The 27,369-nt window shown below is 44.3% G+C and overlaps 1 protein-coding gene across 1 annotated transcript; it reads right to left on the bottom strand.

Moving 5' to 3' along the window:
* Positions 1-559: 559 nt before the first annotated feature.
* On the bottom strand, positions 560-23,245 carry EPS8L3 (EPS8 like 3). Its single transcript, XM_033152464.1, has 20 exons — positions 23,094-23,245; positions 20,856-20,913; positions 20,149-20,213; positions 18,882-18,946; positions 17,508-17,666; positions 17,001-17,150; positions 15,666-15,742; positions 15,044-15,231; positions 13,641-13,732; positions 12,074-12,194; positions 9,219-9,283; positions 7,765-7,839; positions 7,140-7,288; positions 6,601-6,709; positions 6,320-6,354; positions 5,690-5,783; positions 4,411-4,533; positions 3,339-3,424; positions 1,806-1,938; positions 560-656 (listed from the first exon to the last, which is right to left on the bottom strand). Exons 2-19 carry the CDS (start codon positions 20,894-20,896, stop codon positions 1,806-1,808), a joined length of 1,827 nt encoding a protein of 608 aa, XP_033008355.1. The 5' UTR covers positions 20,897-20,913; positions 23,094-23,245; the 3' UTR covers positions 560-656.
* Between the last annotated feature and the right edge of the window lie 4,124 nt (positions 23,246-27,369).

Genomic DNA, 27,369 nt, shown 5'->3' with positions numbered 1-27,369 from the left:
TGCTAATTTGAGGTCTAGTGGCATTCTCTATATTCCTATTCTGAATGCTTTATTTCTTTTCTAGAGAAGGATTCCCTCCCTAGAGTGAGGCTGTTTGGGTTGAGATTTGGCTTCAGGGGCAAATGTAGCTTGTAGAGTTATTTTGTTGCTAAATCTAACTGACAGTGAGATAAGAGCACATGCCTAGTAGGAGATAACACAATTTTCACAAATATTTTTGAAAAGATTCTGGACCAGTAATTACTTTGCTATACAGCAAAGACACAAGCAGTTGTGAAACATTAAAGATTAAAATTTATTGGATAGTTTGACACAAACGGAAACATTTAGGAACTAGTTGGAAAACATTCAATTCTTGCAGGGAGCTCTTCTACTCATCTTGAAAGTTCACGTTTTCCCATCAAAGAATGGTACTGGGACACTCGGACATAGCTCTGATTCTTTTTCTTTCTTCCTAGAGATTCACACAGAAATTGCATTGACAATACCTCTTATTTCATGGCATTACAGCCCCACTATTTACAACTTTTTGTATGCACACAGCTGCAGAGGTGTATGCACACTTCACCTTCTTGAAAAGCAAATGGAAAATCGTTAACACGTTCCTATTATGATAATTATGTAGTGGTGAAAGATGGCTGCTCTGGTGGATCATCCTGTCAAGAGAATCAAGGAGAGAGGAGTTGATGGTGGATAAACTCTAATAATTACATTCACCACATTTACAAACCTCTAAGAAGCTTGAGGTTATATTTCAGAATTTCTTACTTTATCCTTCTAGCAGCTTCATAATTGTTGAGCTTGATAACAGTGACTTTTCCCCAAGCGCTTCTCCATAAACTTTGTACTAAATGATGGGGCTAGATGATGATTTGGTCCCTGGAGCCGAAAGGGTTCCCCACCCCCAGTCTTAAAAGTGAGACAATCCTAAAACGTACACACATTTAGTGTATAAGTGTATAAGGGTCACTGGTCTCTTCGTCAACTTTCTGTGGGGCTTGAAGAGAGAGAAGCTGGTGCAGGAACACAACAAGCTATGCATATGCTATAACCCCTGAATTAAGGAACTTGCTGTATAGGAACATACATGAGTAGAAAACCCGTGTGTTCTGCTTGTCTATATCTCCCTGAATTAAGCACCCATGGTGTTCCTATATTCAGGTGCCAACTTGAATAAAATATTGGGAGGCCCTGCATAATCGATCAAAAGGCACACTACTCACACACCATTTGAATGGCAATGCCCATCAACTTTTTTGGGAGGAGGGCAGCCCCCTCAAATATTTTATGGGGGGAGGGGCAAAGGGACCTCGGGCCCTAGGACTTGGGTCCTGTGCCTACATTTATCTCCACCAGGGAAAAACTTAGGCAATTGGAAACTCTGTAGCCTGTGCAAGAACACAATGTCATTGTGGCATTGTATCCAGTCAAATATTGCCTACAGGAGGGGAAGGGGAACTGGCTTTCAGCCCGAAAGCCAGATTCCATCATGAGAAACTGTCTGGTGACTACATACCAATGGGGAGATCACCAGAGGCAAAAGTGGGTAGAGAAACAGGTATGGCTCTTAACAGTGAAAACAGACTCTGACCATAAAGGCTGAGAGGTTTTCACATGCACCCACACACATCTCTCTGTCCTGGCAAGTGAGAGGCATCACCACAATCCAAGGACTATTCCAGTCAGGCAAAAACACTCAAGGAGGGTGCAAAGCAGCCTGAGGGGTGTGTGGCCTGGGAAGAGGTCACCCTATAGCATATCTCTTGCCACAAGACAGATGAGTGTTCTGTTGGAGGGCGTCTTACCTAGAGTGCTGATTTAACGGTTGAAAGCATGAGAAACACTCTTCCTCCTTCTTCCGGGCAAACTGCTTTCAGCTCCTCTCTGCTCAGTGACAGAATCTGGTTTCCATCAAGGACTCCAAGGGCCTTCACCGTGCTGATGAAGGAAGAAGGGAAAGTGTACGTGAGAGAGAAAGAGAGAGAAAACATCAAAGCAAGGTGGCAAAAGATGGTACAGACTTGAGGCATTCCCAAAGAGAAGAGCACAGTAAAAGGTAAAGGACCCCTGGACAGTTAAGTCCAGTCAAAGGTGACTATGGGGTTGCAGTGCTCATCTCGCTTTCAGTCTGAGGGAGCCAGTGTTTGTCCACAGACAGCTTTCTGGGTCATGTGGCCAGCATGACTAAACTGCTTCTGGTGCAACTGAACACTGTGACAGAAACCTGAGCGCACGGAAACACTGTTTACCTTCCTGCCACAGCCGTACCTATTTATCTACTTGCACTGGCGTGCTTTCAAACTGCTAGGTTGGCAGGAGCTGGGACAGAGCAACAGGGGCTCACTCCGTTGCGGGGATTCGAACGGCAAGCCCAAGAGGCTCAGTGATTTAGACCACAGCACCACCTCTTTCTCAAACCTGTGCCAGGCAAAAGGTAGACTTTGCCACAAATACAGTGCTAGCTGACCAAGCAGTTTTTAGCCCACTTTATCTTCACAGACTTAGCTTATATGAGTTTATCATTCTGTGTGGGGAAAAAACAATTCTGTGAGATAGGTAAGGCTGAGAGACAGCAACTTCCTTAAATGGGTGACTGAGAATTTGAACCTGGCTCTTTTACATCCAAACCCATCGCTTGAGCCTCTAGGTCACTTTTGGTTCTGTATGGCTCAGCAAACCTAGAACTGGATATTTCATACAGAACTCAGCACTGAGATCCTCTTCATTTAAAACCACATTTTTGTCTATAGTAGTCTTTCGGTGAAATCTCTGAAGCTAGAAGGAGGCAGAACAGGGCTTACAGCTGGGAAGAATTTCACTCCACTGCACAAATCTCTTGAGGATGGCTTTTTAGCCCTATGGACCATCTCTTATATTCACAACCTTCCCTTCTCCTGTTCTATCTGAACTTTGCAAAAACCTCCATGTTCTTTGGTTGTAGAACATACTACCCAAGATAAGCAAATCACATTTCATTTTTTCTGAGCTTTCCATTCGAGTCATCTTTATACAGAGTTTGGATTTTTTAAAAATGCTCAGCATACACCATCCTCGTGATAAAGTATACAAGAGTGGCACTCCCTACTATTCCATTGTTTTTCAATGGAGAAATAACCAGACAATTTCTGAAACTGGCCCCAGACCACGATAATAGTGCTGCCATGCTATCGGGCTTTGTTGATCTTCATGCCTTTTAAGTCTAAATTGAAAGTTTATTATCTTTGCAGGCAGTCTGCTAAGCTATGTATCAGAAACACAGCACCTAGGAAAGGGTGTGGGGCCAAGAGTTATTTGTAAGGGATAAGCTTTCTTGGGTCAGTTATTAATGCAGCACCTACATCTTGGAAAAACCTTTCATCCTGAGCCAAACTGTGACTTCTGCTGGTGAAGAACTGGGCCGGAGATCAGGGAAGTCTCTTGAAACCTTAATGCAGACACACCAGGAGAAAGAAATTTAATAGAGAACAATGATTGCCTCCAACTAAAGGCTTACATCCTGAACAGCTGAGTGGCTGCGAATTTGGGTACTTAATTTTTCTTTCTTTTAGCTCTCAGAATCAAACTAGATATGATTTAGCATAGTTGCTTTTTTAAAAAAATAAAAAGATGGTGTTGGGGGAGGGCAGATTAAACACTTTTTCTCTGCCATGGTCCTGACTGAAATCCATCACCACCCACCCAGCACTTTCCCAGCACTGAGCATAGGGCTGCAGGTGGTTCTTCGGTGCTTGGCCCTCTTTGGCCACGCTCTGTTTTTAGCTGATCCACAGATGTCGGCTGTGGAGCAGGTGGATATGGCTTGCCTGAAATGGCATCAGGGGCCCAATTGGGGAGGCCTGGTGGGCTGGAGTTACCCTACCCCTGCTTCCAATGGCTGCTTTTGTTGGAAAACCACTGCAGCTGCCCTTTTGAAATCTGGCAGGATTCAGAAGAGGCAAGCTTGTCTGCAAATTTCATCAAATTTTGCCCAGAACTTAAAAAAAAGATGGTAGATGGTTCCTTAAAAATAATAACAGTAAATCACATTTCAGAGTTTTTCAGTACAAACACTTGTGAATTCATTAGTTTGTAAATTGGCAATCTTTAGCCACCATAAAGGGTTGGTATGCTTGCAAATTTCATCCGCTTCTGTGAAAAGGAAATATTCAACCGGGGATGGGAGTGAGGAGAGAAATGAAGCAGAGGGAGTCCCATCCTATGCACAGCTGGCTCCCAGCAGTATGTGCAGAGCTACCTAAATTTCCTCTGGAGCACTTTCTAGGTTTCTGGTCATGCATTGCGTTGCCTCCTTTGAAGGGCAGACATAGATATGCTCAAAGACTGTGCAGAGCAGATGTATTTTACAAACTCATAGCTCCATATCTCTGTGCCACTGCAATGCCACCCAGTACAATAAAGAACAGTACCTACTTGCACTGTGTTGTTCTCATTAGGTGTCTTCTGTTCCATAGGCTCCAGGATATTGTTAGGGATATAGCCTGTCTCCCCTGCAGCATTTCTAGCAAGCCACCATTTTTTCCGTTGATCCAAAACCTAAACAAAGGAGAATGTGTGGTTACTCCAAAACACTGCAACTGATTAAAATGAAATATCTGTACAGTGGTAACTCGGTTTACGAACTTAATCCGTTCCAGAAGTCCGTTCTTAAACTGAAACCATTCTTAAACCGAGGCGCGCTTTCCCTAATGAGGCCCTTCCACCATTCGGATTCCGTTCTTAGACCGAGGTACAGTTCACAAACTGGGACACTACTTCCGGTTTTGCAGAGTTACTAAACCGAATAGTTCGTAAACAGGGCTGTTCTTTAACCGAGGTACCACTGTACTGCCTTTGAGTTCTAGTGGGGTGTGGAATGTAACCATGAGAAAGGAGGTATGTTAGTACAACTTAACTTTCAAGTTCCATAATGCAGGATAGTAAACCATCCTTTAGCAAGCTGGTGATCTCCAAGGGTGGAATCCAACATAGCACTAAGTCCCATGTCCCATCAGTACAATGATTCCTGCTTGTGCAATGTAATCTTCTCCCTCACTAGAGGAGAGAGAAAGTCTGTTGCACTGATGGAACTTGAAAAGCACTGCAGTTACTTTGGACTACAGCTCCCATCAGCCCTGGCTTTCAAGGTCATGCTGGCTGGAGCTCTTGGGAGTTGGAGTCCAAAATATCTGGAGAGCATGGCATTAGCAAAGGTTGCAGTAAACATTAAGCAAAAGTTATCAGTGAGGCAGAAATGGAATAAGCTAATTGGAACAGTGAATCATCAGAGATATTAAGAAAAGGTAGGAGAGACTTCTCTCTTTGGGTGAGAGAGGTTCTATTGTCTACTGATTAGCTTCCAGCTCCAGAGTCCATCTACAGCAAGAGCGATTTCTTGACAAAGATTAGTGTTCAAAGTCTTTAACCCTTAGTGTGTTTTTTTCTCTCTAATAAACTCATGCAACATTGCTGAAACCATTGCTTGATAATGGGAATTATTACCCTATTCCCATTGATCTGGTTTCCCCCCACCCCATGCTGCTATCCCCTCCCCTTTCTGACCTGCCCGAGTCATGATTGGGCTGCAATCATTTGGAGTGCACATGGGTGCAATTAAGCAACAGGAGGCTTGCTGAGCTTATGCAGAAGGAATAGGAAGTGCTGTTTTTACCAGGAGGTTAGTTTGCTGAAGAGTAAGAAACTTCTGTCTTACCTCTAGGAGATCTCCTTTCATTAATGTGAGCTCCCTGGGGTTTCTTGCATGGAAGTCATATATGGCTTGCATAAGTAGGGGAGCATCAGATGCCCTGAAAAGGAGATGAGAGCAGGAGAATGGAAAATGAGAGGCCTGCTTTAGGACTAGAATAACATGCACATATTCACATACAGGCATATACGTGGCTGGTAAAATTATTTTCTGATCAAGTTCTGTGTAGGGTTAATCAAGTGGACTTAGAATTGTGAGGATATAGAATCCTGAGACAAACACAATTTTTTCCTATGTGCTGTTTTGCAGTTGGGTTCAATGAGATTTGCACATGTCCACAACTCTAAACTTTTATCTCCTAGTACTTTGGCCACCTCATGAAAAGAGAAGACTCCCTGGAAAAAGACCCTGGTGTTGGGAAAGATTGAGGGCACAAGGAGTAGGGGACAACAGAGGACGAGACAGTTCAACAGTGTTCTCGAAGCTACCAACATGAGTTTGACCAAACTGCAGGAGGCAGTGGAAGACAGGAGTGCCTAGTGTGCTCTGGTCCATGGGGTCACGAAGAGTCAGACATGACTAAATGACTAAACAACAACAACAATGTCACATGCTAGAGCCAGTAAGAGAACATACCTGCTTGAGAAGCTATTCCGGCTTCCTGTGCGGACCTGTGTGGAGGAAAACACAAGAAATGTGTTGGATATTTAAAAAGCTTATCCTGAGTCAAAACCACTGCTCTTGCTCATTAAACCCATCTGAGTAAATTCATGTGCAGAGACAGTAGCAGAAAGATGTTATCCTTTGTCATCGCTAGTTACCAGGGAAACACACAGTTCCCCCTTGTGTTTCTGTGCTACAGGTTGCAAGGTCTACTTCTGCTTTGCTTTTCATGTGCTTTTAAAGAAGAGATTCACCTTATCGAAATCAACAGAGCTCTGCCTCCGAGTCGGCATCGGCAGCACCCATCCACTCAAGAACGTGGGCTTGTAGCTGGGGATGGATGGTCCCTCTGGATGTTCTGCCCTATGGGGGAAGAAGAGAACTTGTAGTGAAGGGCCTTCCAAAATGAGAAGGTGCATCCTGTTACAGATGTAGAGCCAATGATGTTTCTCGCAACGCAGGATATTAAGTCCATGACCTTTTCTTCAGGCTTCCTGCTGGAAATTCACTTGTGTGGCAGAGTTACTTGTACTTTTACACACTTTCAAGGTGTGACTCAGAGCTAGGGTCGACAAAAGACAGTGCAGCTGCAAATGAAGAACCTAATCAGAGTCTTGCTAGATCAGGCCAAAAGACCAGTAGTCTGTTTCCAGTGGTGGCCTGGCAGATGCCTCTGGCAAGGTTGCTGCTACAGTGAGGTATGTCACTGGAATGTACTCATTAATGCCTATCATTAAGTTCAAATGGCAAGCTGGTTTGCACATGCTATCTCCTTTGTGGGCTTTATCCGTACCTGCTTAGATTCCAAGCATCTCCCAAATTCTTCCAAATAAGCTGGTCTTTGGAATCCAACGAGCGCCTTAGCAAGTCAATTGCTGCAGGAATCAGCAAAGGTGAGGACACCATAGAGGCCAAGTTGGTCCAAGGACAATTGGACAAAACCTGCAAAGCAACAGCATATGAGATTCATGGAGCCTGACAGTCTCTCTGTCCCTGCCCAGTGTGGTCAGGTCTTCAGGAAGGCTTATTCTGAACATGAGCTCATAAGAACCCTTTGTTGTGCCCAAAGACTGATACACAGAGAGGACCAAAGGTGATACCATTCATCTCCCTATTGCCTCCTTCTAGGGATCTCAAGGTATTAGGAATTTTCTTCACAGGTATCATTTGGCGACTGTCCCCTTTCATGCAGAAAGTGAGATATATATAATAATGCTTGGTCACCAACAAATCAGGAGTAAAATGCATGGAGTCCTTAACCCAAGCACTATGAAATCTAATTATTATGGCACAGGAAAATCCATATCAGAGTTTCAGTGGCACACAGTGATATGGCAAATAATATCTTTAATAATAATGGGGGAGAGTAGATTATCACCAGAGGCCTACAGGAGTCTGTTCCTGGCTAGAATACTCACAATTTTAAAACTGGAAAAGATGAGCTGAACCATCTCAGGAGCACTTGGTTGCTGTATTGTATGTTCAAGTTTTGCCTGGGGGGGGGGGAGAGGCAAGCTAATATTTACACTGTTAATATATTTCTCTGGGTGGCATTTAACTAACTTTTTCTCAGACCTATCGAAATGCACATGACTAAGTTAGGGCCATTAATTTTAATGCATGCAGCCGCAGAAAGCTTGCTTCCGCACCCCTCAGCAAAAACACTGTTTCAACTTTCAGTTGCTCTGTGGTGGCAGAGACTAGGGAGTGGCACTCTTCCCTTCCCCAATCAATGGCCCGAGGACCATGAAACACTGGGTAGTGGCACCATTTCTGTCCAATGCTGCCACCAGCAAGGGGAGATCAGCCTGGCCTCCTTCAGCTGGATGTTGATACCTGCTACCAAGGCTTGTCTACTGTGGGACAGAATGAGGTGGCTGCCTTAGGTGGCAGCTGCAACTGGGGTGGCAGGAGTCAACACAGCTGTGTGCGTCGTCGTCATGTGCTACCTAAGCTAACCTGCTTCCCTCAGGTGCGGTGGAGGATGCTGTCCGATTGTCAGTGTGGAAGTAAGGTTCAACTGCTGCCAATCTGGCTGGCTTCTCTACATGAAATGGGGGAGGTGCCACCTTGTCCTTTGCCTCAGGCAGCAAAATGACTTGGGCCTGCTGCCCGTAAGCAACTCATCCCCTTTTTTTTCTGAAACTACACATGGTTTTCTGTTATCCTCTTCCCTCACATCTCTTCTCCTACCCCTCCTTCATCCAAGGGGTAAGTTGGATGAGAAAAGTCGGTAGAGAAAAAAGAGTTAGTGCCCAACAAGCCTCCTGTTAGGAACTGAAGGTTGGGCAGCTAAGAGAGAAAATGAAGAAAAACATTGTGAGATGAGGATCAGGCTTGCCCTTCCTTTTCAAAAACACTGTTCCTAATTGCACTTGCTAATTGTATAAATGGCATGTCATCTAGTTTGTCCCTTAGACTGTGGGTCAAAGGGAGGACCTGTGTCTTTTATGGAGAATGCCTGCCAGCAGCATTGTGTATTGAATTTTAATTGCTTTGGGAAAAGGGTTTGTTTTTTCATCTGGAAAGCAGGTTCAAAATATAATCAGTGGGTACTATTTGATCCTTCATCCATCTCCATACTGTTTCACATCCCTATTCCCCACCTTCTCCTAACCATGCATTCCTTATCCTGCTCTGGTGGGTCAAGATATCTCCAAAACAAATCCACCGTGAGCCTCTCCATTTGCAATGAATGGCTGCAGCAGGACACAATAGGGCTCTTTGTGCATCTGCCCTAGTTGCTCCGCACTTGGGGGGCCAGGGAGTGCAGGCGGGGGAGATTCCTCTCCCTTCAGAAATGTGGCCAGCCAGCCCTGCTCATGCTGGAGAATTTCCTTGCCAAGTTTGTGCAGGCTGTACACGGACCTACCAGCAAAATGAAGCTGTATTTGATCTTCTGGAAACAGTCCTTGAACTCAGGCTCCGGAGGCATTGCTGCAGATCCAGAGAAAGAATCAGTCAGTCAGCTCAATCAGAAACAAACAGGTGTTACAGACAGGTAGTGTTACTCATGCAAAAGCCTTTGTTTATCTAGGGCTCTTAATTTATGGGTTCGTTCATAGCACGAACACATGCGCACAGCTTTCAACCCGATTTACAATCCAGATACACCAAAACAATTGGAGGGTAACATGAACAGAAGCTGGTCTGATCCAGATAGCCTCAACAGGACAAAGTCAGTTTAAATCTAAGAGACTGGCTTTGCTAGCTGTGGGTGTGGCCAGCATAGCATAAGTAAAGATCACTGCCTTACTGTCCTTCCAATCTATAGATGGGGAACCTGTGGCTGTCCAGATGTGGTTTGGCTCCTATCTCCCCTCAGATAAGGTGGCAAATGGTGTGTGACTATGGGAGCTGTAGTCTCGCAGCATTTGGAGGGCCGCAGGATTCCCAGCCCTGTCCTAGTCATTGAGGTTTTTAAGCACAGTGCGGATAGTTTGCCTAATAAAAAACAAACAAACAAATCCTTTTATTCCTTTCGTCTGACACTCGCCCCACATCTTTGCACAGGCTTGTTTTACATTGAAAATTCAACCGGTGCCACATTTATTGCAAGAGTTTCCATTGCTCCCAGAAGCTCTCAATACTAATTCACTAAGGACAGATATTTCATTGTCAAGTTGGCTTATGTAACTATGTATGTTTGGTAGGTACATCTGGTAGCTGTGAGTTTGGGCCAGTCTTAAAAATAGCTCCTGAAAAAGAGCTAATTTTAGGAGAGGCGTGGGGAAAGTGTGGGAGATTTTACGCAGCTAATCGTAACTGTGCATAATTGTCAGTAAGAAAAGGGTTAAAGAACACAGAGCTATAAATTTCCAGGGAAGGGGAGGGAGGAAGGAAGTATGGTTTGTTTCCGGTTCCCCTCTCTCTGAACCATGCAAGCAAAGCACATTTCTGAGGCTGGGGCTCCAGACTCAGACTGCGTGTTTGAGACTCACTTCCGTATTTTGCAAACAAATATACCTTGCCGGTGTTGTTTCTGCTGTAGCATTGAACAATGCACGAGTGAGACCTGTGATTACTATAAGTAAAACATTTAAACTTACTAAAGCTTGTGGTCTCTTCCCTCTGAGAGGGGTAGAGGCAGGGGAGAATGCTTAATACTTGGACATTTAATGGTCTAACAACCCACAGTATGTTTCCCATGCTTTTAAAATGCTGCACAGATCTGTGTTTTAAACTCTGCTGAGGGCTGTTTTGGCTAAAGAGTGAGTCAACCCCCGTCCCCCTTTTTAATTCAGGAAGTCAGCAAATTTTCTTTTGCAGTTCCCTACATACGTAACTGACGTTCCCCAGTTATTTCCCAACCAAAAGGGGCCAAAATAAAATAAAATAAAATATTAAAGACCGATGTTATATCTGAAGCAGGAAACCAGTGAGTCATGGTTGAACCTTCAGATGTCAAAGGAGCGCTAAGGGAGGATAAGGAGATAGCAAGCAAATAAGCTATCAAACCTGCTTAGAATGTTCATATTTCACCAAGGACATGAATGAATTACTTGGAATCCAATCTCTATCTCACCATCCTCAGTGCGTCTGATACAAAGAAGCCACCCACTCACTAGCTAGTGCAATCACAGGCTGTTCATTAAGTTGAAAGTGTAGATAAGACAGAACATAACCAAGCAACTGGCTTATGGCTCAACACAGCTGCCAAGGCAGATCCTCCGCAGGCCTTGGCCAGCTGCAGCAGCTGCTTAGAAATGTCACCTGTCATAGCAGAGGCCCTGATCCAAAATGCACAACCCATCCTTGGTGGACGTCATCAAGAACGGCTTCTATGCCATGAATCGTGAACCTGTGACCCTCCAGTTCAGCACCTAGAGGTGCCAGTGTACCTGGAAATACCTCCAACGGTGACTGTAAAACCCCACAATAAATATTCTGTCAACAATCCTCAACGCTTAAGATACTGTTTGCTTTCCCTGCTCAGTTCCTGTTTGCGCTGGCTGGCCTCTCCTACAAAAGTCCCTCCTCCCCTAAACATGCTCACGTTTCATTGAATGCCAGGATTCGATGCCCACACCATTCTGAACAGTGGAGAGGGGCTTTGAGCTTATTTTTTGAGTGATGCTGCAGTGGCTTATATAGGTGCCTTTCACCTACTACAGTGGTACCTTGGGTTACAAACACTTTGGGTTACAAACTCTGCTAACCCGGAAGCAGTACCTCAGGTTGAGCACTTTGCCCCGGGATGCGAGCAGAAATTGCGTGCCGGTGGCAGCGGGAGGCCCCATTAGCCAGAGGGTGCCTCAGGTTAAGAACAGTTTCAGGTTAAGAATGGACCCCCAGAACGAATTAAGTTCATAACCCGAGCTACCACGGTATTGACTGTGGTCCTCTCTATTTTTCTATGTAAGTACATTGTTAGTTATTCATTGTCTTGTTATTGTACTGTTCCTGCCAAAGAGGGGGAGAAAAGCTCATGAGATTTTCTGTCTCAAGTACCACAGGATCTTGACATCACTTCAGCAGTATGTACCTTGGCCTGGAGTTAGGGTAGGGTACTGTTCTTCAACCTTGGGCTCCTGGATGTTCTTGGACTACAACTTCTGTCATCCATGACACTTGATGGGAATTGTAGTTCAACAACATATGAGGGACACAAGGTTGATGCACACCAAGGCAGGCATTGTCATTTATTGATCTGCTTAAGGCAGAAAAATGCTTGGGGTCAGCCCACTTTCAGAACCTCATGGGGGCCTCTTTGCCATTCTTATTTACCCTCTTTGCCTTTATTCTTTTTCAACTTCTTCTTCTTCTTCTTGTCATTCTGGGATCTACTGGTCTCCTGTACTTTCCCTACAAACTTTTCAATGTCATCCAAGACATGGTTCAGGATCTCCTGTGGCCAGTAAAGGAACAAAACTAATAATAATAATAATAATAATAATAATAATAATAATAATAATAATAATAATAATAATAGAATCAGACACTGCATCAAAAGCTGTTTTTCAAGGAACGACCAGAAGTTGAAATTCTCACAGCCATCTTTGGAGACTTTGTTTTATACTGGCTTATTGTCATTTTTGGGGACCCAGGTGGCGCTGTGGGTTAAACCACAGAGTCTAGGGCTTGCTGATCAGAAGGTCGGCGGTTCGAATCCCTGCCACGGGGTGAGCTCCCGTTGCTCGGTCCCAGCTCCTGCCCACCTAGCAGTTCGAAAGCACATCAAAGTGCAAGTAGATAAATAGGGACCGCTCCAGCGGGAAGGTAAACGGCGTTTCCGTGCGCTGCTCTGGTTCGCCAGAAGCGGCTTTGTCATGCTGGCCACATGACCCGGAAGCTGTCTGTGGACAAACGCCGGCTCCCTTGGCCTATAAAGCGAGATGAGCGCCGCAACCCCAGAGTCGGACACGACTGGATCTGATGGTCAGGGGTCCCTTTACCTTTATTGTCATTTTTACTTTGGTCTTCAGCTTGAGTTTGGGAGAAAAGTCTAAGACAAAAGTGCAGTTAAATTAGTCATAAGATACATTTGGCTACCACAAATTACTCCTGGACCAAGAGTTATAGGAATCCGTTAATGTTTGTAAGATTGGCTCCTAACTGCCCATCTTCCTGACTCCCTTCTATCCTCCAAACCAGTTTTTGAGCTATCTGTCAATATCTGCTCAGCAGAAGTGCTTCTTGACTGCACACTGTTCTTCAAAGTAGCCCAACTCATGTCTCTATCCAATAGGCATTCATATCACACCATTCATTCATTATTTTATTTGTATGTTGCCTTTCTATAGTTAAAGCCATGCTCAAGGTGGATTAAAATATAAAAAAATACTTAATTACAAATATAACAAAAGTAATCATGAACAATAAATAAAACCTCAAAAAGTACACAGCCATATTGAAAAGGTTCCACATTAAACATATTAATGTCTAAGATAAATATACAAATCTATCTATCTATCTATCTATCTATCTATCTATCTATCTATCTATCTAATCTATCCCAATAATAGCAAAAACAAAACCCCCTAAACAATGCCCCAGCCCAAAAGTCTGTTTAGCAGCCTCAGCTTTTGTAGCTGGAGTCAGCCCAAGCCCTCCCCTCCCAGACCAGGTGGAAAAAGGCCTCCAAGGCAGGCAGCTGGTCTTCCAGGTCTCACAGCCAAGAGATCCCCCTCCCCTTCTGTCCAATCAAGCTCCCAGACAACACAGCTTTCCTGCCCTGCTTAATCAAATAATACCCACTGTTATCAGTGCTCGAGGTTCCTACCCTCTTGAAATACAATAGGGAAAGAGGTTTTGTTGGGGGCTAGCAGGAGTTGGTATTCGGGAAAGTACTTACAGTATCTCTGTCTACGTCCTGCATCATTGAAGGCCCAAGGTCTTCATACATCGGCTCATATTTCTGCTGCTGGTGAAGTGGCTGTTCTGCTTCTGCAACAATCAGAGTCCCAAGATCAACAACAAACAACAACAACAACAATTTATTAATTATACCACGCCCATCTGGCTGGGTTTCCCCAGCCACTCTGGGCGGCTTCCAACAAAATATTAAAAATACATTAAAACATCAGTCATTAAAAACTTCCCTAAACAGGGCTGCCTTCTGATGTCTTCTAAAAGTCAGATAGTAGTTTATTTCCTTGACATCTGATGGGATGGCGTTTCACAGGGCGGGCACCACTACCGAGAAGGCCCTCTGCCTGGTTCCCTGTAACTTCGCTTCTCGCAGTGAAGCTAGACATACCACATCAGGAAGCAGCGCAACCATTTAACACATTGCCAAAAGAGATGAAATGCACCACAGACAAAGAAGACACATAACTCACAGAAAATTTGCATGTGGCAGTTTACATGTAGGAGGTGCAACGTTTGAAATAATTACTGAAATTAACTTAAACAGAAATAAAATGCATCTCACTATAGTGGGGAAGGCTGGGACCAGGTGACCTGCTCACTCTGCTGTTCAGGTACTAACTGTTGATAGGCAACGGCAAGACCTCCTACGCTTCCTTCTTATGCTGCTTTAACTTTAAACTGGGCTTGAAGTGGATAGCCCTTTAAATAGAGGACAGCCTTCTGACAGCTCTTCAAACAGTATCTGAAGAAGTGTGCATGCACACGAAAGCTCATACCAGGAACAAACTCAGTTGGTCTCTAAGGTGCTACTAGAAAGAATTTTCGATTTTGTTCTGCAAAGTAGGACACACACCCTAAGCAATGGCACAGCTGATTGAGACCTTAGGTGGTGGGGCCAACTGACCTATCTGAAAGAGTCAGATAGGATATGCTTTCACCCAAATGTGGAACCAGTCCAGTTGTTTAGCAGCTTTATGTCAACCACCAGCCTATCAATATAAACAGTGCTGCTGGAGGATCCAGCCTTATAGGCCCATGCCATAAAAGTGTGTGCTACCATGGTGTCCTGATAAATATAAGGTAGCACCCAACTAACGTGTCCCACCAGTGCAAGGATGTTTGCTTGTGCTCACCTTCACCCTTCCCAAAATCTGCTTTAGAGGGTTGGGCGAATTCCTAGAACAGATTTAGAGGGTGCAGGGGGAGGAGTGGAAGTCCTTGCACTAAAGAGACACGTTATGCAATGCTACTTTGGATACAACCCATAGACATTTAATCTTGCTTAGGAGATACAATGTCTCCTCTGACCGCTTCCTGATGCATTATGAGAGTGGGAGCTACAAATGTTGCTGCATGTTTCAAGAGAGACTGTGACGTCGTCATTACCATAGTCCACGGGGACTGGGCCAGCTGTCCAAGGATGTTGCTGCTGCCTCTGCCAAGGCTGTTGTGCTGGAGAAGGCATATGGTTCAGCTCCATTGGCCCTGCTGGTCTTCTTTCTTGGGAGATCCATGGGGATTTGTCAGTACGCGATGATCGGCTTTGCTGGTACAACATATTCTCCAGGTTGCTCCTGATAAGATAATTGAGAATAAGTACATTCTTAGGAAAGCAAGAATGAAGGAAAACCTTCAGCACTGAACTTGAACCTAAAGGAACTGGAAGAGCACTGGTGGAATTTGAATAACTAGAAGTCACAAAAAAAGTATAAGAAAAAAGCTTGTGAACATGAGAGAGAGAGAGAGAGAGAGAGAGAGAGAGAGAGAGAGAGAGAGATGCCACATGCTTAACAGACAAGTGAGGCGGAGATTCACAGCCTAACAACTCTGTTTGACTGGGTTACAGGTGGCGGATAGAAAGAATACATTTCTCTATGGCTGGGATATATCTTACATTGGCTTGGGGGAGAAGTCTCGATAATGATTGTGCACAAGTTAAAATCTAGCAGGCTTCTGGAGAAAGAAAGGTTTGGCTGTCTGTATTGAAGACCTCTAAATCTCTCCCTACCTGAGCAAGTTGTGATTCTGCTGTTCGTCTCTCAACTCTTCAACGGCCTTCTCCACTTTGGTTTTCAGCAGCTCAGCCTGGAGGAAAGTAAAAGCACTGCAAATCTATCACTTTTTACAACCATTCACCAGCATCTACCAAAGTTCCCCTGAAAATATCTTCCTCTAATCTCAGCTTCAGGCATGCTCTGAGCTGGAACCGCTGCTACTACTGTGGTGCACAGAGAATAGATATCACTCTCAATTTCTATGGCAATAGCAACAGGAATGAGTTCCCTATACCCTTGGAAGGAAATCTGTCATCAGATTATGGAACTCCTCTTAGCTCATGGTAGTGCAGGATGGAGGACACGTACTTGAGTGATCCAAGTTGTAGTGAGTACAGGGAACTTACACAACACAGTTCTTACTCTCATATTATCCCTCCCTCCCTCCCTCCCTCCCTCCCTCCCTCCCTCTCTCTCCCCCCTCCCCCCCTTTCTTTCTTTCTTTCCTTCTTTCTTTCTTTCCATCTTGCACACAGACACATGGCTAAAGGTCAAACTACACATCATGTTAATGTGTGACTGCAATGATACTGTTTTTAAATCACAAAAATGGGAGTCAATGAGAATCAGGAGCACAATGAGAGATTTTTGCTCTTCCCCCATGGTCCTGGCAGAAATTCCTCCCCGCCCCAGCTGCTATTTGCCACAGGAAAAAAACCTACCAAATAGCAGCTGGGTGGGTGGGTGTGAATCAGGATTATGGTTCAGGGGGGAAGTTCCCCATGTGCCATGGCCCCACCATGACTATCTTAAAAGACACAGTAAATGCAATCGTGCATTTCATGGAACATATACCATATATACTTGAGTATAAGCCTAGTTTTTCAGCACATTTTTTGTGCTGAAAAAGCTGCCCTCGGCTTATACTCGAGTGAGGCGGGTGGTGGGGGTGGCGAGAAAGAAGCCCTTTCTCTCCGCTCGTGCCGCCACCCGCTCTCCCCAGTCAACCATTCCTTAAGAAGTGTACAAGAACGGCGGTTCTCTACTCTCCCCAGGCAGCTTGTTCCATTCCTGAACTGCTCACATAAATGCAAACTTGGCAAAGGAAGAAGAGGAAGGAGCAGCCCAAAGGGTTGCTTTCGGGCTGCTCGTTCCTCCTCCTCCTCCACAGCGGCAAAGGTGAACCGGCTTATACTCGAGTCAATAAGCTTTCCTGGGTTTTTGTAGGAAAATTAGGTGCCTCGGTTTATATTCGGGTCGGCTTATACTCGGGTATATACGGTAGGTTGTTCCTAACCCCCCCTCCCTGCCCAGGTATCTTCCTTCCTCTGGGCCCTGAAGTTGCTCACTCCAATCTGCTCGCACTGAAACAGCATGATGCTAGTCCTGGGTGGTCTCATTTCTTTCACAGTGATGGCCAAGATGGAGTTGTAGATGCAGCTGTCAAGGACACAGGCACATTCCTGGATATATTCAAGGGGGTAACTGTCCAGCTCTTCCTGTAAGCAAAGAAAGAAACCAGTGTACAGTCAGCAGCAGAGCAGGCCATTGTGGATTCCCTAGCAATTAATCCTATCACAATCTTCCAGGTCCGAAGCATGGGGTGGGGAGCTCTACAAGCCAATCTGTGACAGAGAGAGGATGATCCGCTGAGACCAGCTTGACTTTTAATCATTTTTGATGGTAATATCATATGTATATCTTTAGCTGGTGTGAAAGGCAGTATAGAAATGTTTTATGAATAAATGTATAAATAAGTATTTAGAGGTCTGATCCCTTCCAATCAAGACTTATCACAACTTGTCCCCAACTGACATTACATGGTGTGCACAATAAGATAAAGCAGCTCTGCTTACCTCTGCCTCAATGTCAGTCAGCAACAATCTGTTTTCCTTCACCTGCAAAAGCATATCTTGTCCCCACACCTGACCTTGGGCATCCATCATCTTGAGTCGGTTAATACAGTTCTCTGCATTGCTAATTTCCTTGCCATCAACATTGCAGGTAAGAAGGTGCTGGGAATAGAAGCCACAGTTTAATTGTTGCAGCAGGTAATCAGGACACTCCACCCCCACATAAACAGTTTCCATGGAAGGGACCAGGAAGTATTGCATAGAACGGTGTGGTGCATTAAGGCTCTAGTCCTTCTATGAAATTATAAGGGCTATAAGCTGAAAGCTTTAGTTGAACCACTGGTGGAGGAAATGCTTATCTGCAGGGGCAAACTATAATTAACTGAGTAGTCTGTTTATTTCTAATGATAATTTGGTCCTAGCATGTTACTGCAAAAAGGAATGAAAGAAAATATTAAAGATGCTCATTCCTCCTACTATCTCAGAAAATCCTACACTGATGTTTCAGTGGTATACAAACATATATAAATTTAATTAATTGATTAACTGGATGATCAAAAAGCAGATGATTTATCAGCTATGTGTTTTTAAATTGTGTAGCAAGTATAGCCTTCTAGTGCTGGACTTCAGGGTAACTTCAGATCTGAGAGATTAGGGCCTGAGCTCCTTCTGGTATACAAATCCCTGTGCGCAGTAGTCAGGAACTCATGGATCATTTGTGTGATGATTTTATTGGATTGCCCTGTGGTGATTTATGGACCTGCTGGTGGCAATCTTCTTGGTGGAAAACCTTCTGGTCCTGGACTGGCTCCACCCACTCAAGCTTCCCATGGAATCTTCCTGGGCAGGGAGGAGTATAAAAGCTTTCCTTGAACAATAAGGATTTCCTGAGCTCTGATGCGCTCCTGGCCACTTGCTTCCCCCACAGCTCTTGGCTCCTCTGCCCATGGCTCTGCCTTGAGTGAGGGAGCAAGTGGGATCACAGTTGGCATGTTCTGTCCCTGCCTGATTCACATTCATCTGAATGAATGATGAGAGCCTCTGCACATACAGTCTGGAGCGGTTCCCCATTTCTGTGGAGAAAGACTTATTCATGTAGGTGTTCTTTTAACACATTCAAATGAATGTGTGTAGGTTGGGGGTGGTGCCTGATGCTGCGATTCTGCTCCCTTCACCAACCACGTTCCTTTGAACATGTGTAGGAGATGGACGACCCACATGGGATCTCCTGTATGAGGCCACCAGCAGGTTAACAAAATGATGGGAATTGTGTGGCACCACCAAGTGTAGGAACTGGCACCACTGCATGGGACCAGTTCATTCTTCCACCATGACTGGACAGAATAAAATGTCTCTGTTCCCTCAAGCTTCTCCTACCTCCACCCGGTGCTGGAATTCACGTTGCTGCTTTATCATACTTTCAGTGTATTCCTTCCGCTGGTCTATGAGGGAGAGGGAGAGAGAGAGAGAGAGAGAGAATGAAGGAGAGGGAGAGAGAGAGGGAGGGAGGGAGAGAGGGAGAAGACACAGTATGAAGAAATCAACTTCAATATCCCGAGATCTAAGGGAATCCTCACTTAAATATATGAATCCAAACCTCTGTATGAGGTTTGTACAACCTCTTGTACAAATGTCAGGGAATTCAGAATGGTCAAATAGCTTGGGCTCCAACTATTCATAAGGAAGACAGCTTGGCAGGAGTTTCTCATGTGGCCAATGAGTTGCAAGCAAGAGCATAAGTTGGAGCAGGGCCGTCCCTATTATTAGGCAGAGTGTGGCAACTGCCTTAGGCAGCAGATGCTGTGGGGAAGCAGCATCCAGATCCCTGGCTGTACCCATCAGTTGGAGGGCAGAATTGTGTGTACCACACCACCTGCCCCCACAATGGCCTCAGGTGCAGTGGCAGACACAATCCTACTGCAAATACCAAAAGAAAATCCAACTGCCAATCCAGTTGACTTCTGCACATAGAACCATGGAGGCACCATCTTCACCTTTGCCTTGGGCAGGAAGATGTTATGAGACCTTACTTCCTAGGTAATCCTTGGGCTTGCTCTACGTCACCCTCCCCACTACCTCATCCCTCCTGGTAAACAGCAGTGATGTGACTTACCTGCTTAGGAGATCAGGTAATCATCTCTGCTTCACCATGTGGTCTACTACAGCCCTATGGCTTCATTGCTGGGTGATTAGAATGGATGTGTGACTTCTTTTAATATTGCTCCAATGTCAAATGATTAACTGTGCAACTAGGGAGAATTTCTTATTTTTTATTGACAAGCAGAAATATGGGGGGGGGGGAGAGAGAGAGAGCTCTCCACCCTTCTAACTAGCTTGTGTGTGAGGGACAGCTGATCTCACTGCTATCTGAGGAGGGGAAGTGAAATCATAAAGGAAAATGGCAACTATATTACTCTAAGGCCATTCCCTGAGGTAAAAAGGGTTCTGATACCGCTGTGACAGAAATAGGAGAGGACGCAGGTGGCATCTACAATTTGGTTATCTCTCCTCCCCCCTTCCAATATGAAATTTTGCAGCAAAGAATAAAAATGAACAATGAAACCCTGAGAGCTCTGGGATGGGGATTCAGACTTATTAAGACTTGAGATATTGAATGCAGGAGAGAAGAACAGGCTGTTCTTACGGTAAATGGACTTGCCACTTGGCCTGGTCATGCTGTTGGATTTGCTGAAGCTGCTCTCAGTTTCACTGTAGAGGAAGCAAATAGACACAAGGGATTGAAATGTCCCCTAGTTTTTAAAATGTCTAAATATACCCACCTTACGTGCCTTAAATTACCTCACCCTTCATCACTACTACATGGAGTCAAAACTGGGTACTGATGGCATCTCCCCACAAGTAGGGATGCTGCAGCATCCATCTCAATGAGCCTTCAGGGGATCCTGATAGCAGGAACTCAGTTAGCAAAGCTCAAATCCCCACTCAGCCATGAAGCTCACTGGATGGCCTTGGGATAGTCGCCATCTCTCAGCCTAACCCATCTCACAAAGATGTTGTAAGGCTAAACCTCAAGTTGCTTGGAAGAAAGGTGGGATATACGAGTAATAAACAAAAAAGCAAACAAACCTTATCTAGCAACAAGGCTGAAAAGATACATATTTTAAAACTGCCATGGAAACTATGTAGTATTTTGTATTTGCAAACCACAGAATCCTAATTAGAACTTGGCATCTTCCAAAGAAGGAACATAAAAGGTCTAAAGTTTTCAGAATCAAATTCTTCCTGATGAAGAAAGACTATTGTCCATGTGCAAGAATGAAGAACAGTTGTTTGTGGCAAGCAGAGTCCTCCAGTGGTATCAAATGGTATGAAAGATATGCAAAAACTTACTTGTAAGAAATGTCATTCCTATGGTGAAAGAGATCTGCCATCTTCCTGACTTTTGATCCTGTGGATTATAGAGTACATCAATTATATCTCCAAACAGATGCCCAACACTCGTGTCACTAAGGTGTTGGTCTCTAAGGTGCTACGGGAAGGATTTTTTTAATTATTTTTTTATTTTTTACTTGTGCCTATGTAATCAATATTTCAGGTGTGCATGAAAGAAGTAATGGGGTGTGGTAAGTTTCTCTCTGTTAAAGACTTTGGATCAAATTGTGAACTTCTGTACATCTAGCTGCCCGCTCAAATTATTCATAGGCTGAAATACAGCTAAGGAGAAAAACAAATAGAACAAGCAAAAATCTAAAATAGAAGAAAGAAAAGAAGGGAAAGAAAAACGAATGGAAGGAAAACAACACAGAAAAACAACAATCTGAACACCATCAGATGGTCCTCAGTACTGCTTCCTTTTTATACTGCATATTTATAGGCCACATCATCCCTAGGCACTAGGGATGGTGGAGAATTTTTATTCAGTTCACACTTAAATATTCCTTAATTTGCACGCTCTGAAATAATACAAGGACTGAAGCACATTGAATTTTGCAATGAGGCCAAAGAATGTGTATAAAAAGGCATATACCAGAGTAAAATGTGCATACACATGCACTTATTAGTGAACTAATATACATAAATGTATAATCATAGGGAAATTTGCTTTGCAAAAATGGGTACATTAGGAGAAATTCACACTAAGATGCTGGTGAATTTTCATGAAAAACTTTTTTTAAAAAAATTCACATGCTGATGTTAAAATGTGGAGAACTGAACTTAAGACTGGAAAAATAAGAAACTGGGATGAAACTGACAGATGTGCCCATCCTTATTAGTCACCAAGTCCATTAACTATGTTTACCTTGCACAGTTGAGCTTTGCATGGAAATGTCACTCATTGTAAATCCAGCATTTCACTGCCCTTTGGACTTTCTGCTTATGCTCCCACACTCTACCTCTCTCTGGGTGATTACATATATACATACGCACACATACACATAAACCAGCTGGGATAAAACTTCATGTAGCCGACAAAATGGGCTTTAATCCATGAAAATTTAGTGCCACAAATCCTCCTTATTTTCTGTGTGGTGTAACTAAGAGTGGCTTGCTCCACATGCCACACAACGTCAAATGTGGACGTGTTTCAGTTTCCTTGAGAGCAGGTTGCAGCCTATTTTGCTCCTCCCCAGTTGTTTTGCTGCTGCGCTACACTGAGCTGAGCCATTGTTCGGGCTTAGTGTGTTGTCCAAGTCCAGGCTAATAGTTTACAGCTCATGGTTTGCCTGGGAGTGCTAAATGGTGAGCCCAGGTTCAATTGACACCCTCAGCCAAACTATGGCTTAGCTCAACACAGCAGGCCAAAGGCCAATGGAGGGCAAAGCAACCACAATCTCCTCTCCCAGAGCTTGAACACCTACTTACAGATTCATGCTAAGCCATAGTTTAGCTTACAGTGCCATGGGAACTAGACCATAGTTACCTCTCCTGGAATTTGCCTAATGATCAAGAAAATTTTATGGCTGAGTCTTATGTTTCCATGTATACAATAGTGGCCTTTAGTAGCCACAAATGCTCTTAAGAGCCAAGCAGTTTCTTCCTTCTCCATATTCCAAATTGCTGGGATGTCAGGACACCAGGAATCCATTACTATATATTTAGGGTATTTCTAGCCAGAAAGCTTTGTACGAGGACAACAGGAAGCTTCCTCCTACCAGGCCAGTTTGTTTGTTCATTTGTCTCCAGGAACTGGCAGCAGTTCTTTAAGATCTGAGGATTTCCCCTTGCCCCCTTCAAGCTGATTCTTCTAACTAGAGAGAACAGGGATTAAACCTCAGACTTTTTGCATAATGAGCACACACTCTACCACTATGCTACAGTCTCTCCCATATGTGGGGTTGAGCTGGAGAAGGAGACGTGGCAATTCCCTTTGTATGAAAGGCAAGAGCACAAGCAATTCTTTTTGTTACATGTATAGATTATTTCAAACCCCACTTTCTTGCAAATTTCAGCTTCAGAACACCCCTTTCACTGAAAGGAAAGTCACTCTAATCCTCCCTTCCCTTTAGAGACCGTGACAAACACTCCCTGGAACTGGGATTAGCTGTACCTGGAAGAATGAGAAAGTAGAAGGACAGGGAAATCTGAGTACCATCAGCGAGCGGGCTAGGAAATGGTGAAGCAACTCACCTTCTCAGTTGCTGCAGCAATAGCTCCTACTGTAGAACAAGCGCAAGGCCCCCCTCTGCTGCGCACAGCATCTGAAAGCAGAGCAGGGAAGGAGTTGACTGGGTTGGATACATAGCCTCGAGTTTAGACTTTGCCCCCTCTGTGAAAGAAACAAACAGAGTTAAGGTCTGAAAGGCGTGTACAGCAATTCATATCCATCAGGGCTTGACTGCTTGTGACGCAGAGGCTACACCTTGTATACAGAAAGAAGCAATCCACCCCATTCAGTACTGTTGATGCTGCTGCCACTGCCGTGTACATCTCCTACACTGCAGCCATTTCAGTGCCATACCTCCTGCTCATGGACCCCCTCAAACCACAAACTTGGCTTGTGCCAGAACAGGAGAGAGCACACTGGTGCGAGTTTGTAGTAAAAAACGTCTGAAGGATGCCAAGTTGGTTAAGACATCTTATGGGACTAGGGTTCCTTTCCTCCCCCAGGGAGGGCCACACCCATTTCCTATTTGTTTTGAAATAGTGGGCCATTTGCAAAACATTCCCCATGGGAGGATTGAAAGCCTCCAAAAGTTTATGGGGTGCTCAAAAACCAAAATTTTCTCAAAAACTCCTTTTCCGGAAAAAAATTTAACTTGCTTAATGTTCATTGAAACTCTGTTAGTTCCTTTGGGTGGATGAAGGAAGCGATGGGCTAAGAGAGAAGGGCAGGGAGGAGTCAGGGTCAATGGCATTGCTCCCTTCAGCAACACTAAAGTAATGTTAAATCCTGTGAAAAACAAGACCCGTAACTGGTCTCAGGGATGGTGAAATTGAGGAGGCGATTTTGCTGAATATTCTCCATGAGAAGAATAATATTCCTCAGCTGTCCAGGAGATTCTCAAACAAGAAAATTTTAAAGAATTTGTCAGAATATTCCTTTCTGAGGAAAGTTGTATCATCCCTAGGGACAAAACCCATTCATTTTGAAGAGTTTGCTATGAAAAGGAATAAACCCAATGAGCTACCAGGATTATATATTCTTCAGATCCTTTGTAAGTTTTTAAAGTAACATTACTCTGCAACTATGAATTGTACTTATTCACAACTAACCTCCACTCCTAAGAATTAAAGACAATTTAACCTTGCGTCACTTCTGCCTATGGCCCATGTCTTCTGATAAGCCTTACTTCTTTTCTGTTACCTCTTGGTGAATCTCTTCTATACTTTTGCTAGAACTTTTTGTATCTCTGCGTACCCACTTCCAATGTGCAATTTCCCATCAAGTTGAAAAATGTGCATAGCAAACAGCCCTGAGGCTTTCTGCCTTGCTGTCTGGTTTCTGTCAACTTTCCCCCTGGAGATTTGGTGGTCAAGAATGTGACATCTGGTAAATATCAGCCATTCATGGTAACCAAAGGGCCTGGTGAATGAGGTGGTTGCCAATGGAAGACTCTTCTGGTGTTTGGACTACTGACTCAACAAGCCAGAGGGCCACCCCCCACCCCCCAGGGCCAATCCTTGCCACTCCAAATAGCAGGCCAAGGCATTTGCAGGATGAGCAGGGCATGTAGCCCACAGGAGAGAAGAAACAAAGCACCCCTCTTTTGTTCTTACTCCTGATTTCTGTACTTCTGGTTTAGTGCCAAACCTCACTGCATGACATTAGGTCTGCATGACAGCACAGCTCAATTAAATGGCAACGTGTCCTCCTTGCAAAATTTGAATTAAGTTGGATGCAGCTGCAATAGTTGTGATGCTCAGATATAAAGCAGGGAGAAAGCACAGTTCACAAACCAGAGCCAAGTCAGATTTGATAATGTGATCTTCCTATTAATTCATTCACCTGTGACTCTAGCCTTAGCCTATGCAAACCATCCACTCTGGCCCTAAGAGACTTGGATACTTCAGTTATCAAAGGCACCATAATCTGTCATTGTTTTGAGGGTGGATTTAACTGGAATACACAAATCTTGCCCGGCAGACCTGAAAAAGGAAATTCATCATAAAAATGTGTATTCTAATATGTACACAGATGTAGACATAATTCCTTTAACTAGAAATAGAAACACAAGATATCTCACCATAATGGGGAAGAATGACCAGGGAACTTAATGCTCCCTGGGAAGAGGGGTTGATTGATAAGCCACTATCAGAAGTGTAGTTCCGTGAGGGTCTCTTCACATAAATAAGGGTTTGTTAACAACTGTCAGCATCCTTAACAAACTACATTTCACAAGATTCTTTGGGGGCAGGGGAAGCCATGACTGCTTAAAGTGGCATAAAACTGCTGTAAGTGTGTTGTGCAGAGGGGGCATTTGTTAAAACCCATCCCTGATAGTCTGCTGTTCATCTCTGCAGTGACATCTGCTGGTGGATTCTTGCAAAGGGATGTGCTTTGAAATAAAGTAGCAGTGTGACCAAATGCCAAAATCTTCTATATACTGGTAATCTGCCATGGTGAAACAGATCAGATTATTTTTTAATATATATAGAAGCATTTCTATACTGCCATATCATAAAATACCAAGGTAGCTGCTAAAATACAAAAGTTCTTTTAAAAAAATTCATTTTAAAATACAGATAATTATTAAGGTGACCAGCTAATCAAAAAATTAAACAGCTGCAAAGGCCTGCCTGCACACACACAGTTTTCAAGAGACACCTGAAAGTTAGCAGCACAGATGTCTGCCGAATCTCTTCTGGCTGAGTGTTCCACAGCATGAGACACCAGATGTCTGACTTGCAATTGAAGGAAGCCTGGCTTATGAGACATGGGGGGGGGGGATAAAATTTGACAGCACTATGCCTATTGAGGGCAGCTGCCTGAAACCCACTGAGTATTGAGACAGGAAATTGAATCTATTCCTCATATGAGAAGGGGATCGAGATTTCGATCAGAGCTGTAATCTTTTGGAATTGTCTTTGTGGAGCAGTTGTGGGGACAAGGAATGTCACTGCATTTAAGCCAGAGGGTGGACAGAGATGACCATCGACACGAAGGCTCTTAGTAAGCCAGCCTCATCCTCCTAAGTGGAACAGAGCACTTCATTGCACATCAAGGGCAAAGTGTGTGGCAAAGTGTCCATCTGAATAATTTTATAAAGACCTGCCTTGTAATTCTGTATTTTGCCATCTCTGTTTGTGGGCTGTGCTCAGGATAGAATGGGGCCTCATCCTCCCACTTTAGTTCTCTCTACTTCCTCTGATGCAAAGCTCGCCAAACTTTCGGGACCAGTGGGCACTTGCTGATGAAGTGATGTGAGTGCTAGCTCACAAAAAGGCTGCCACGAGGCACGAGAGAAGACAAAATGGCTGTCAAACCTACAAAAAGGACCACAATGTGAGGCAGGTGTGCCCCCCTCCCCCACATCAATGGAGGGGGAAAGAGGACCTGCAAAAGCCGCTGCTGTACTCACTCAGAGATAAAACCTTTGCACCTCTCCTCTGTTCAAAACAGAAGGGAGGATGAATGTCCAATCCTTACAGCCAGTCCAAAGTGGGCATGTTTAAGGGAACGCATTCAATGTAAGGGAAGCTGAGACAGTGCAAACAGGAACTGAGCAGGAAGTGTAAACAGTCTCTTGTGCATTGTGGACTTCTGAGGAGAGTTTTACTGAGAACTTTTGGGTGTGCCATAGGAGGTACTGATGGCCACACAGGTGCCAGGAGGGACAGTGTTGGTGATTCTTACACGAGGCATCAGAGACAGCTCCAGCCAGCGGCAGGACATTGCTGTAGAAAGTTTGGGGGCTGGATTTCCCTGAGACTCAGGATCTGGTTGACCACAATATGCGAGGATGGGGGTGGGCGGGCAAATATTCTTATAGGTCAGACTGACCTGCTGGGTAGTTTTCCCTTCTTCCTTTCTACTGCTTAGCTTACTGGCATGAGTTCTCTCTTGCCATTCACTCCACAGTAGAGATTTCAATCTCAGTTGCTCACATTGCACAAATTATATTGTGGGTCATGACTGCAGAGCTTGACCTGCAGGAGGGTGCAATGAGCCTCACTTTGTATACAGGATTGGACTAGATGGTGCTTTAGCAATAATTCTATGATTGACCCCCAGGCTTGATCTCTATTGTTTGCCTCTTTTGATCTTGCCTGCAAGTAATCATGAGTTAGTCTGCAGGAGAGGGCCCTTGACTCCCCCACCCAGCCAGCCAAATGCCGTGTTGCTATGGCACCCAAAGAAGGGAAGAATGCCTGCTCAGTAACTATGGAGACTCATTTCTACATTCCTTCTTGGTGCTTTAATGAAGCTAGATATGGACACAGAGCTTTTACACACTTGCCTCCA

This window comes from Lacerta agilis, chromosome 6 (genome assembly GCF_009819535.1).
Source record: "Lacerta agilis isolate rLacAgi1 chromosome 6, rLacAgi1.pri, whole genome shotgun sequence".
In the NCBI taxonomy this organism is placed as follows: domain Eukaryota; kingdom Metazoa; phylum Chordata; class Lepidosauria; order Squamata; family Lacertidae; genus Lacerta; species Lacerta agilis.
The sequence above is the reverse complement of the archived record's forward strand: the minus strand, read 5'-3'. Positions and strand labels throughout refer to the sequence as shown.

Excerpts from the sequence above, each read along its gene's own strand:
- EPS8L3 (XM_033152464.1), bottom strand. The coding sequence starts at position 20,896 with ATGGCAGATCTCTTTCACCATAGGAATGACATTTCTTACAA. Across the intron at positions 17,151-17,507 it reads TGACTGACATTGAGGCAGAG|GAAGAGCTGGACAGTTACCC; the intron begins GTAAGCAGAGCT and ends CTTTGCTTACAG. Across the intron at positions 13,733-15,043 it reads CCCAGTCCCCGTGGACTATG|AAGCAGAACAGCCACTTCAC; the intron begins GTAATGACGACG and ends TGATTGTTGCAG.